Here is a 14471-nt window from a genome sequence, read left to right as displayed (position 1 = left end):
CAAAGTATGACCATTTGTACATATGTGCCTTTTAAAGCTGTTCTAAAGGGATAATGGACATAAAAATTGTCATTTGGCAAATACCCCATTAATTTTAACACACACAGATCAATCAATCACAGTTTCTCAAATTTGTAGGGAAAAGTGTGACAAGAAAGAGGATACTTAGATTATCATAGTATTTTTCTACATAAAGTCATTCATTTCAAAGGAAAATTAATAGCTGAGAGAATTGATAAACACTGTCATGACTTTAGGATCCATGTTACTATCGTGAGATATGAGACAAAACAAGAGTGTGAACCTATTGATACACATCAAGAGAATATAAGTTCTATTCTGTAGTATGCCAAAAATCTATAACCTCAATCTACTCATTAGATGTATTGGACAAGCTCAAATGAGGGGCAGTCTACAAAATGATAGGTCAATGTTCTTCAACTGTGTCAAGATTATGGAAGACTGGGGAAATATTCCAGATCAGAAAGGATTAAGAAAACAGCTATGTGCAGGAAGGATTCCAGATCAGATGCACCACTTTAAAAAAAAGATTATTGGGGGCTAGGGATTTAGCTCAGTGACACAGTGCCTACCTAGCAAGCGCAAGGTCATGAGTTTGATTCCCGGTACCAGAAAAAAAAAAAAAAAAAAAAAAAAAAGAGGAAAAAAAAAGATTATTGTGAGAAAGGAAGAAAACTGGATAGAGTTTGTACTGATTTAGTCATATTGTGTTGATGTTAATTTTATGGACTTTACAATTGGATATGGTGATTTGACATATCAATATGCATGCTGGGAAAAAGGTACTCAGATACCATACACACTATATTTGTAACTTTTTGTAAGTTTAATTTATCTCAAAATAAAAAATAAAGAAAAAATTCTGGCCGATACTTTTTTTCTAGATAAAATTAAATTCTGCATGTATGAAATAAACTATTAAGGGTAAATGTTGCCAACTTGTGACCTCATCAAAATAAGCTGAGTACTTGGAAATGATCCGCACTTGGTACAGCCCACTGACATGTCCAAAAATGTAACCTCTGAAGCTGAGGAATTACAATCAAGAGCAGTCAGAGCATCTGCCAGTGAGAGAACTGACCAGGGGTTTCAGTGACACCTAGAAATCATAGACAGGCAACTACTATTTCTCACTTCAAAATGAGAATACCGAGCCATGAGGCTGTGCAAAGTATAGTGAGGTCTCAGAAAAAAGCCCTTCATTAATTATTAAGGGGTATTTTTGTAGTAGAAGACAAGGCTGTAATCAGCAGATCCCCCCAAAATAAACACATTATAATTCTTGACTCAATTTACTTTTCTCTTGGAGAATGTTATTAATTTATTGATAGAGTTAATATATAGAAAGACAAGTGGATTTGAATAAAATTACCAGTAAAGTCTTTTGTAATATTTGGGGAAAGGAGGAAAAATATTGGAATGATGTATGGATAATTACACACTTTTGTCAGCTTATTTAGGACTGGAGGGTGATGGTTAATAGGTTTGAATTATGCTGGTTCAAGAATTAAGATTTAATTCTTAATTAGAAGTAAGATGGTTCAAAAGGTTCTTTCATCAGGCAATACACATGAAACAAGTCTGTGCCAATGACACACTGAACAGCAATTCAGTGATAAAACAAGCATCTGCCGAAAACATCAACACCTCTCTCTGCCACAGCACCCCCACTGTCATACAGATTACTGGGAAAAGAGGAAAGTTTGATGCAAAGATGGCCAACTGTATGTTGCCAGTGACTGCCCATACCAATGAAGTCCTTTTCTCAGGGAGCCAGAAAATTTGATCATATTATTCTGTAGCATGCTTTCCCAGTACTTTGCCAATCTAACCATATGTACTCCTGAACTCCGGACTGCATATGTTGTCCTAGACTCAGGACTAAGTAATTATAGCTTCCTCAAAGCACCAGCAGATAGTTCATGCTCCTGGAGATCTGTTGCTGCATTGAATGGATGTGGAGTACCCTCCCTTCACTGTGTTTATCTTATCAGTCAATCAACGATAAATTCGTTCACTATCTGTGATACTACAATATATTTAGATAAAATATTGTATATACACACATATATTTAAAAATTTGTATTCCAATTAGCTAATAGTCTATAATGTTAGAAGCTAAAAAAATTCCCCCTTTAAAATACTGAGTAGTAAGTCTTATTTGACTTTATTATCTCTTAATTAATTTAGGAAGCAAATAATCACACATTGCATCTTTGTAATGCATAGGGTATAATAAAGATGAACAACAAACTTACCGACACTTGGGTAACCAGGTGTAGAAGGGTCTCCTCCTGGATTCAATGTCACCATGAAGGTGTCATGGTTAGAATTCACAGTCTTTGGTAAATCACAAGGATCAATATATAAAAGAACACCTCCAAATCCAGCCTTTTCCAATAAGGAAATCTGAAAGAAAAGAACACACTATTAAAATATTATCATACATATTGCAAGTACATATAATACCATTTCATAAAAGGTGACTCCATTTTCTTTCTTTCTTTCTTTTCTTTCTTTCTTTCTTTCTTTCTTTCTTTCTTTCTTTTCTTTCTTTCTTTCTTTCTTTCTCTTTCTTTCTTTCTTTCTTTCTTTCTTTCTTTCTTTCTTTCTTTCTTTCTCTTTCTTTCTTTCTTTCTTTCTTTCTTTCTTTCTTTCTTTGTTTCTTTCTTTCTTTCTTTTTTCTTTCTTTCTTTTTCTTTTCTTTTTTTGAGAAAGGATCTGCCATGTAGTTCAGGTTGGCCTTGAACTCATGGCAGTGCTCCTATCTCAGCCTTCCAAGTGCTGGGATTACAGCGGTGTGCTACCAAGCCCAGCTTTTTTCTTTCACATTAAACAGACACTCAGATTGTCCAGTTAACAAACCCAGTTAGTAATTTATTTTATCTCTTCTCTTTTTCCCTGTGTCTCTATAATATTTCAGTTGTATTCCTATAAAGTTTGTATTTGATTTCAGTTGTAGCCTCATGGGACTTTCTCTAATTGTCTAAGTGGATTTAGAATCATTACTTTAGTGAAATTAACAGAGGATCCACTATACACAAGTTTCTACTGTTTAAAAAGAGATCTCTTCTGACCACTTTGATGTCCTTCCAAGAGCAGAAATCACCAAAGTTCTGGGATACATACCTTCTGGGGCTAATTCTATCACACCAGTTGTTAAAATACTTTCACATTAGCAATGAGCCACTGCTCTGAACCTCCCAAGAGCCCCCAGTGTATTAATCATCCTTGCCTCTGCCCTCCATGCTCAGGCACACCTGTCAGATAACGCAATGGAGGGATTTCACATATAACCTAAAAGGTCCTCCTAAATAATCAGCTTCCGCTTTGCTCCTGTCATTAAGCATTTTGAAATTAGCTTCTTTCAGTACCTCGTCTAAGGTATATTGAATGCGAGGATCCCCTCTCTTCTTTAGTAAGTACACAGTATATAAATATAATGGGACACATGAACTTGACACCATTCCAAGTTCTCTATTTCTGCTTGTTAAATTGATTTTTTTTTTTTTTTTGGCTATGCATTTCACTATGACTTACCTGATAGGAAGAACAATAATCATGATTTGCTGATTCTATTTGTTTCTCATGGGAGAGGGAAAGTAATTAGGGGGCACTAAAGGAATCAAAGAGCAGAAGCCTGAGAGCAATACTGAGCATAGATAATTCTTGCTCACTGAGTGACTTCAGTCACCACCTAAACTTCCCCTCCCATGAGAGCTAATGTTGTTTATTGGGATCTACAGTGGACCACACAGTGGGGTAGCTCGGGGCCTTGGCTGCTCCGGTGCAAGAGGGTGGAGATCATGCTTCTATTCTCTACAAGTGTACATTTCACATTTAATAGACATGTAGTAGGCATGCAAGAGTATTTATAAATAAATAAATAAGAGAAATGTAGGCTAGAAAATGGACACTGAAAAAATATTTTCTATGCACCTCTACTCAGAAAAATGAGGCATATGATCATGTATACAGCATGCTTTTTTCTGCAAAAAAGAAAAATAATTTGTAAAAAACCCGATACAGACTATAAGTATGCCCATTTAATGGTATTTTTCTTACTCACTGCGAAATTTTCTCTACTTTACGATTTTGGGTGTAACAACCAAGCATGTATTTTTTTATAACAAAAAGCTAACACCTAAAACCTAACACATCATTCGCATCAGACTCCTATCATTACTTTACCCTCAGTGACCAATGGAGAGAAGGGAAATACTTAAGGGACCAGGTGGACTGACAAAAGGTAGAACAAAGAGTATGTGAATAAGAGGTGCAGATTTAAGACTTACTCTTCAAACTCTCACCACTGAAATTCCTAGAGAGGGCTTCCAGTGTTTACGTGCTGAAATAGTTTTCCTTGAAAAGACTGATCAGTGGAATGACTTTGAATGTTTAGTTTTGGTGGGTGAATACATCAGGAAAACACTATAAACATCCCTTGGCAGCAATTTTTAGCATATTGTATTACTTTTATTGCTAAAACAATTTACAATTATTAGAGAGAATAAGATACAGGCAAAAATAAAAAATGAAACAGTTTCATTAAATTATCTCTTCAGTGTTCATTAACACTAACATGTAAGATTATCTAGACCACATATTAACATAACTGTGCCATCTTTTCTCACTCGCTTCACAATATATAATAAATATTTGTCTACATTCATTAGTGCATTTTACAGAATGTTATATTCTGTATAATATTAAAAGTATAAGTAATACTATGTAGCAGTCATCAAGTGTTATATAACCAATTTCTCTTGGTCACATCAATCACATCATGTGTTTTATATTTTACTACAATAAAATTTCTTGTCACTAAATCCCTGCACAAATACCTGCCTTCACAGATTACATTTCCATAGGTGAAATGTCTGTCAAAGTATTTCTATTTTTATTATTTCTGATTAACTATGTTCTCTCTAGAGAAGCTATAACAAGTTATAGTCTTACCTACTATAGATGCAAGTAGAGTTGTGTGTACAACTCTATGTACAGTTTTATGTACAGTTTTGCTTTCTGTGGTTTTAGTTTCTTTTCATCAACTTTGGGCTAAAAATATTAAATGGAACATTCCAGGGTTTAAAAACTTTGTAACTTTTAAATGGTATAGCATTCAAGCAGCAGAGTGAAATCTAGACCATGTTGCATCCTACCTTGGGCGTGCATCATGCCTCAGTCCAGTGTGCCCATGTTATATCTGCGACTCACTTGTTAATCCCTCAGTAGTGGTCACGGTTATCAGATCAACTGTCATAGTACTACAATATTTTTGTCCAAGTTATCATTATAGAGTAGCTGAGTGCTATAACACAGTGCCTACCTAATTCACATAGTCTCATCATGTTGTGCCATCCCACATTATCGCAATAAGAGTGTGTATAATAGAAAGATGTTTTGAGAGGAAAAGAACACATTCGTATGTATAACTCCTATTACAGTAATTATTATTTTATAGTTTATTAAGAATTATTGTTGTTAATCTCCTACTGTTCCTAATTTATAAATTAAACTTCAGATATATATATATAAAACACTGTACATAAGATTCATCACTGTTGTTTCAGATATTCACTAGGAATCTTGGAATATACCCTATGTGCATAAAGGGAAACTATTGTTCTTGTGTTGTGTCTCTTCATTTTTAACATTTAATATAAGGGAAAATTGGATACTGTTTTGGGGGTTTTGTGTTAACCCTAAATGTGATTGGGCTCCCTCCTCTATCCTCTGCAATGGTTCGGCCTTAGGTAGAACCTTCTTTAATGGTGTTAAATTTGGTCCCTTTTCCGAGCCCTTGCTGACTACCATAGAGCTCTTCATTCAGTATTTTAATTCAGTACCTTCTGTGGTACATTAACTAATGGTCCACTTGTAACACCCAAGTGAACTGAATCAACATGGTTCTGGGTGTTGAAGGCCCACCTGAGGATTGTTGCCAACAGCATAAAAGCAGAACTGGAGGGGGAGGTGGTGTGCTGTTGATTCTCCTGGAGAAGCTTGTTGCACTGGTTTTCCTGATATGAATACAACTGTTTTCATCATGGGAGGAACTCAGGTCCTCACTGACACTGAGGATGACTGCAGTTCTCTTTGGGGAGCTCTGGTCCATCCTTTGAGCATGTTTATCTGGCTCCAGGGCAGATCCTTCAGCCTGCAGGTGCAGATCCTTCACCCCACTGGCACAGACCTTCTAACTTCTACCATTGATCTTTTGGCCTCCTCAGTGCAGATCCTTGATACAGACTTGCATGAGCCATTGTTGTGGACTGTAGGCTTTCTGATGGATTCCTGGAAGACTGGGCCATGGGCTCTATGTCTTCAGTGGGACTCGTGCAGGACGTTGCTGTGGGATCCAGGCCCTCAGCTGGATTCTTTGCGTCTCTAGTGTGTGGACAGATCTCCTTCACTCTTTTGCATTTCACTCTTTGGGTGAATAATTATAAAATAATCCTATAAATTATGCGTCCTGTATTAAATCTTTTCCCTTGAAAACCTGGGCTACAACACCTTCTAATAAGAAATTCTCTATTGCTGGATTTCCAATGCATTAGACAAGAGGACATGGCCTATGTTAAATAAAAAATGTTCCCCTGCATTGTTGGCATTGCATTTTGAACATTTTGAGATTGGAGTTGACTAAAACATTTAACAAAACTACTAAGGTGAGATTATATCCTTTTAAATGCACCTTTGGTGAAAAGGATGGATTCAGCTGTTGTTACAGTGTCTGCTTCAGCTGGCAGCAGCCTGCCCTTTTCCCAGATGAAACTATTTAGCCCTGTCCAGCACCTCTTACAGCTTCAGATTAGTTGTACCTAGGATAATGATTATATTGGGGTTTAAATCCTGAAAAGAGGAAGCACATATTGAGCCAATATTTCCCCACACTGAAATTCAAATATCCTTTCTATCTATCTCTTAAGGATGTATATGGTAGGTTTGAGTTTCTTTGTCATGCTAACTACTCTAGCCACCTGGTTCCGGGTATGGAATTAAGGTTTGCCAAAAAAAAAAAGAACAAAAAAAACCCCAAAAAACAAATAGTAAATGAGGAATAAGGAAAATGGAGATAAAAGTGGGCAAAAGAGAGACTACTGTGCAGATTCTAAGTGGAACTGTACTCCTTTCCCTCACACTTGATGAGTGTTCCCTTTCAAAGGGCTTGCATTCCATGAAAATAATTCAGTACCAACTGGGACAAATTAAACCACGTCAGAATGAAAAGGACTTGGAATTTGCTACTGATCTTGACACTATAGAGCTATGAACACCTCATGCAATTCTAGGCCTTGATTTCATAGTTCCACAAAATGTGAATTATATTACACTCAATGATCTTTTGTGCTCAAAACAAAAATAAACTATATAGTTGAATTTAATGATTTTTTAAAGATGTTTATGAAGACTTTGCCCCATCTTTAACAGTGATGTGTTGCTCAGTGACAGGCATATTTCTGACAAATGCATTGTAAGCATCCCGGGGCATGTTCACCCAGACTATGAGAACTACAGCATTATTAAGTGATATCACTTTATGGGACATAGTCCATGTGGCCTGTAGTTAAAAGAAACATTTTAATGCAACATAGCATTATGTACTGCCACATGCAGCATTTTTTTAAAACTGTTGGCCAGGAATGCACCCACCAAAAGGAAAATGATTTCTCTGGTTAAAAGTGACTATTAAAATAGTTTTATACTATAATCTTTCATTATATATAATATTATATATTATATATTATCAAGATTTTAATTTTACATAAAACTTACATTAGGGCAAAGATACAAGGAAAATTAAAAATACATAGGATCTGCACATTAAAATTATGAGCAACTGAACAATCCCTTTCTTGCTTTCCAGATATCATTATTACACTGTGCAATGCTTAGTTCAATTTTCAAAATTATTTTACAATGTTTAGACCCAAAAATATGATTCATATTGCTGCACATATGACAATAAGGTTGGAAATAACCTTATGTAATGTTGGAAATACTGTGAAAGAAGTTGTCAACAGCATTTATACTGGGAATGTTGCTACTCTAATAAGTGCTTCAACCAATATTTTATTTCCAAGAAAGAAGTTAAATATTATGTAAATTTACTGAACATATTTGCTCAAAAATGTCCATCATTGATAGTTATTAATCCTTCTGTAGCTCAAAAAACATATTTTGCGTTATGTTTTCTCTGAAAATAAGAATCTTTAAGCAAACCTCCTGCTCACATGTCTCCTGTTCTCTTTAACTCTAAGATCTATGTGCTGAGCTAATATGATTCTTACCCAAGTTTTCATTGGTGCTAACAGCTCAACATGACAGCCACAAAGAAGCAGTAAAAATCCCACAACATTTTAAACATTTGTAATGCCCAAGTGCACCGAGTCCTATTCTGTTCTGGTTTTCTTCTCAGAAATTAGAGTCACTTTCATGAGTCACTTTAGTAGCAATAGATTGTGGCCTTCTTAAGACAAAAATCCTATAGTTTATCTTATCTGCCTAATGTCTAGCAGAGTACTTGCCATAGAATGATTTTTCTATTGTTGCAGAATAAATTACTATAATGGATTTATTAACCAGTAAGTGAATAAAATGAGTGAATATGACACAAAATATATCACAGTGTATACGGTACAAGTATATGAGTATTATTTTGTTCTACTTTTTACACCCTGTGGCTAGAAAAATTTACACACATATACATATATTATATATATAAAGAATTAAGCCAGTCCATTTTTAAAATTTAAGAAACAAAACATTTAATTAAATGTGTTATGTGCTTTCTTTAAAATATGTAATTAAAATAAGATTTATTTTGCTTTGATTTTTCCTTTGTTTTGCTTTGTCAGCCAAGAGCAGTGACAGACTGGTGGACACCAATTTGATGAGGTTTGACACTGTGACTTTGTCTTGCTGACAGGTCTTACAGATAAATATCTATAGTCAGCTTCGAGGTGACTAATCCCATTTCTTACTACAACCTGCTAAGTACATTTATTCTTGTGCATAGTCCATAAAGCTGGATCCTATCAATTGCCAAATAATCACTTCCAAAATAAATGGTACTACTAACCCAGGCTTAAAACACAGCAGTACTTCTTTGGTGGAACTTACAAAACTCCAAACTTTCAGGAATTGTTTTCTAAGGGAAATTAATTTGATGTTTGAGAACAGTCCAATGTGGGATTCCAGTCCACTGCCTTGGCTAGGCAGTGTCGCAGTGTGTTCATGGCACTCACATACTCAGCGAGAAAAAACACTCAGAAAAAACAAAGCCAGGGAGAATAAAAAGGAAATGTTCCTGTTCTGATTCCTGTTACTCACCTTCTTTTCCTGTATATTTCTATCCTTACTTTTGCACTGAAATCTCTTTCCTAGTCCAACAGAAGAATGCCATAGTTATTGTCATTTAGATAATCCACTTACAGTGTCTAAGAAGGGAATATTAGCTGAATATCAGCTAGAAGTGAAAGTCATTCACTCACAGATGCTCCTGAAGTATCAACTTACTCTTTTGATCCAATTGAATTTTAACCCTACTCTCCGATTTTCACTTGTCAGAAGGTATGACTTCTTCAAACTACCCTAACACGGCAAGTACCAAAGGTAATAGCTGTGATTTTATCACCATTAACCTCTTTACAACATTGGTCTAGCTCTAGAAGAATGGTCTGGTCATCACACCTAAAAACCTTTCTGAGCCCTCATGGGGAAAACGTAACAACAAGACCTTGGTTTTAGAGACTAGAATAAGACCCACTGTTATAGACTGACTTATGTTCCCTCAAAACTCTGAAGTCCTAAACCATTGGACATGTGAAAATGTAAGTGATATTTGGAAGAGGCAGGACCTTTAAAGAAGTAGGGTTCAAAGAGGTCGTACGGATGCTCCCTACTGCAATCTCACTGTTGTCCTCATAAGAAGACAGACACCAGAGAATCACGGACAGAGAGAAAAGGTTGTGAGGGCTCAGGGCAAGCCAAGGAGATGAGCCTAAGAGGAAGCCAGCCCAGCAAGACTGTCATCATAGATTTCTAGATACCAGAACTGTGATACATAATTCTACATAATTGTGACTAGAATCTAGGTTCTCTCAGTTAACCCAAAGCCAAATCATCAAATTCTTATTGTATACCTAAAACATGGGCCAGCTACTATCTTCTAAGTTATTTGTTGATTTTTATTCAGATCATTTGATATAAGTCATTTTTCAATTCACATTATATAGTTGCTAAAATTGTGATTCAACAAGGTTGACAGATTGACACAGATTTAGAGTTAATAAGTACTAATGCTACAGATCAAACTGGAGTTTTCTGAAATAAAGTCTGGTTCTCCTTCCACTACTGTAGGCCTTTCCTTTCTGTTATACATCCATGGTTTACAAAGACAAATTGACTAGCTACAGGGTGAATTTATAAAATACATCAGATGCTTCTTGTTGTGATCTGCTTTCTGAGAAGACACTGAAATCAATAGTGAAAATTATACTCCTGTTTGTTTAGACTGCTAAAAGAGACGTGCATTTTTACAAAAGTACAGTAATGGTGATTCACATATATTAAACAAGAGACTGAGCTATTTAAGATTAGCTATAGTATTAACTGTCAACAGTATTAACTATTTCTGTCAATAGACCAGTAGAAATCAGCAGTATCACAGCTATCCCCTCTATATACATATATATTCTTCCCTTCCTTCTTCTATTTTTTCTCCTTTCTCTCATCTCAATATTTCCTTCCCTTGGAGTATTTTCTTTATTAATTTTTTTTCTTTTTTTTAACTTTTTAAACCAATTTTGCATGCTTATATCTGGTAATCTGAACAACTAATTTGAAGACAACAATATGCAATATAATAACCGTTGTTGAATTCCTATGAGTTTGTTTAGTGAAATTCTGTATTGTTTGTATTTTTTCCACTATTTTTAATTCTTTTTAAAAAATAAAAAAAGAATGTGTTACTTAAAGAAAAGATTAGCTCTGGGGATATAACTCAGCAGCACAAGCATCTGCCTGACAAGCTCAAGGTCCTGAGTTCGATTCCCGGTATCAAATAAATAAATAAGTAAATAAAGATTACCCAGAGTAACAGAAAAAAGCAATAAACTATAAATCATGAATTTAACATTTCACAGTAAAGTTTTATTCACTTGTATATTTTTACTAATATATAAATAGCTCTGGTATATGTGAAAACTAAACATTGTGAAAAAGAAATATTATGACAAGTATTACATGATCACTTAATAAGCAGATTTTTCTTCACTTCAGAGGCTCAAATTATATGTTATTCTTTTTCCATTAAATTGTTTTTCCTATTATTAGGTGTGTACTGTGCACCTTTAGTTGGCCACTACACAGGTTTATAAGGTTTTGGTTTTGATTTAAAAATAAACTCATTTTTTAACTTAGAAAAGACTCAACATAAGAAAAATTCACTGTAGTCAGACAGAGTATAACCTAGAAGGATCACATTATATTTTGGCAAAAATCATTGAAACATTAACCTGATATAGCAAATTGTGTCACCTGATGTATTCAAAATTGTTTAAATAACCCACTGCCATTAATAGGAAAAATGGCCTCCTTCTTTTATAAAGAAAACAACTTGAAGTTATTCAGAAAGTCTTATAAACTGTTGAAGAAGTCAGAAAAATACTCCAACTTTTATTTGTATAATTCAGAAAGGAAGGAAAGAAGAAAACAAGGGGTGAATGAGAGGGATCCACTTCTTCCTTCATTATTCTTTATTTTTTATAAATTACACTTTTTAAATATCTCACTGTAGCCTTATAAGAACCCCAGGGAATTATTCTGAGTCCATATATGAAGACCTTATGACATAAAGGTTACTAGTTCAATGCTACATAGTTATTTACTACCAGACTTCATGTGGGAAGTGTATGTCTTTAAATTTATTTTTTTATGCTTTTTCCTTATAAAGCCATTATTGCTTGAAAATATGTTCAAAGTGAACAGAAAATAATACTAGTTCTGTATGTAGATAGAAATGAAGTAATAATGGCAGTAAGCTTCTGATTTAGCAACTTTCTGCTCCTAATGATATTTATGCAAATATAGGAGAGATGGAAAGACATAGGATATGGGGAGACAGAACACAACCTCATGCCCTGACATGAATGAATCTCTGGGATTTTCCAGTTGGATAAATAAGATCAAAGGAAAGTACAGACTTTTTCCTCATTTTGCCTTGGAAAATTTACCACATTTAAAATTATTATACATAGCCAACACTCTTAATTAAAATTATATTTAACTAAAGCCATAATGAATGTTGGGAATCTAATAAGAATAAAATATCTTTAAAGGTATGTCAGAAACTATTGGTTAATTTTGACATAATTTTCTGAGTTTTCAACGTGTACAAATATCAATAATCAAAACTTCTATTTCTTCTATTTACCAAACTGCTTTTATAGCTTTAAATTTGTTTATATATAAAAATAAGTAAAAACTCTTAATGACTACAAGTATACCTAATGTTCCATGTTCTCTCAATTTATAGCATTATGAATCAATCATCTTATAAAGATGAAAAATAGCCCATATTTATCAGTATTTTTATAAATTGAAATTTGTCAATGTTTTTATAAATTGAAATTGGCAGTAGTTTTATAAGTTATAGTGGGTGGATAGAAAGACTATATGCAGGAAGAACAAATGAATATTAACATTAAGTGTACATGTTAAATTACTTCTTAAATTTTACCAAAGAAAAACTTCGAATCTTGTACTGGTTGTGTCATATGATGTTCCCTGCTGTTAGCAATATATCTGAATGCATCTAATTGTTTTTATCTAGCTCGCCTTGCAGGAAACATGACAGAAGAAATACCACTGGACTTATGGTAAAAAGTCTTTCCTAGGCAAGCCATTAGGCAGTGGATACTGGGCATGTCACTGAAGAGTTCTGCAGTTCAACTTTTGCATCCATCAAGGGGGATGGCATTTGTCCCACTAGTCACACAGCATGAGGTAGGGTCGAAAGTGGTAATATATCTGTAGGGTTTGGGGAACTCTAAAATGCTAAAATGTGGGAGGTGTTTTTTTTACATTTCATTTATTTTGGTGGGTATCGTAAAGAATAAGAGAGGGAGAGGAAACAGATTGACAATTAGTGAGAATGTAATAATTTTTTGCATTTGTTCCAGGTGTGGAGTAGTCTCAAGAAGGGGGAAAATAGTTTGTTATTTAGAAAACTAATGTGTCTTCACATAAAAAACACAAAATATTGTGCATTTATTAACAAAACTGAATATTCATATAAAATAAAAATATTTGCCTTTGTCGTTTATATGTTACTTGGTTCAGTCGGCTTTTAATTGTATGTTAGAATGGAAGAACCATAAATCCTAAGGTCTTCCAAGTCACCTACATATTTTTTAAAACTGAATTACATTTTTCAAATTTTTATGATTTTATTACATACACTAGCTTACAAATTTAAAAATAGAATAATGACTTATTATATCTTCCCTGCCTATCAGTGAAATACTGCTTTTATGAACATATTCAAGAGAAAAGCAATATATATGACAGAGACATAATTTCTTTACCGATCTTGAAATATTTAATAGTACAGGATGAGTAACAAGACATGAGCAGTTTAGGGATATTATCAGTCTTGGGCTTGTTCAAGTTTTACACATACATCAGCATAAATTATTTGTAATTTCATTGTCTAGGAGTCAAATCAGATGTTGCATTCATGTAAATACTTGAATTAGAAAAGATAGAATTTCCATATTATCTTTGCTAATTTTTTTAATTAGAAAGATTTTATAGTTGCTCGCACCAAAAAAAAAAAAAAAAGTCAGAATTTGTTTTTGTCTATGCAGTTTATGGATCACCAATTGTTACCTTTCAATCCTGCTTGGCAGAAATTGACAAGGTCTCTTTACAGTACAGATTGATGTCAAAGTCAGAGTTTTCATTTACCTGGCCCAGAAAGGCTTTTGATTTTTCTGAATATCACTATTCTCTTTGAATTGAAAAAACTGAATTATCTACATGTATATTTTCATCCAGATTTTAGATATTATTTAAAGAGATAAGGTAGCAAACATCCACTGTGACTGACTTACTTTTTGAAAATTGAATTAACTGTTCAATCACTTTGAAATTTTTCATCACAGATATCTAGGTATATACAGTATTATTTTAGTGGACTGTAACCCAGGTGACTAAGGCATCCTCTACCAGCATCTCACTCCTACGTTCTTCCTTAGATTTAGCAGTGTATTAAAATAGGATTCTAGTTAGGGGAACACATCCAATTTCATGTCTGAATACACAGAAATGCTGAAAAGTTATATCTCAGTTATTAAACTCTTTAGTACCATCAGTAATGAATTGTAGTAGAGAAAAACTGAACAAACAAGAAACATCAAAAATTAAAAGAGCAATAGATGATA

At 34.1% G+C, this 14471-nt stretch overlaps 1 protein-coding gene across 2 annotated transcripts in view; it reads right to left on the bottom strand.

The window, feature by feature from the left end:
* Naaladl2 (N-acetylated alpha-linked acidic dipeptidase-like 2) overlaps nt 1-14471 on the bottom strand; it is a gene marked incomplete in the record, with an annotated part of 1228826 nt that overhangs the window by 444183 nt on the left and 770172 nt on the right. For both annotated transcript variants that reach the window (XM_005383020.2, XM_013513456.1), the window contains 1 exon segment: nt 2280-2430. In XM_005383020.2, coding sequence (XP_005383077.2) covers nt 2280-2430 — 151 coding nt within the window.

This window comes from Chinchilla lanigera, unplaced genomic scaffold (genome assembly GCF_000276665.1).
Source record: "Chinchilla lanigera isolate Chin_1 unplaced genomic scaffold, ChiLan1.0 scaffold00019, whole genome shotgun sequence".
NCBI classification, from domain to species: Eukaryota; Metazoa; Chordata; class Mammalia; order Rodentia; family Chinchillidae; genus Chinchilla; species Chinchilla lanigera.
The sequence above is the reverse complement of the archived record's forward strand: the minus strand, read 5'-3'. Positions and strand labels throughout refer to the sequence as shown.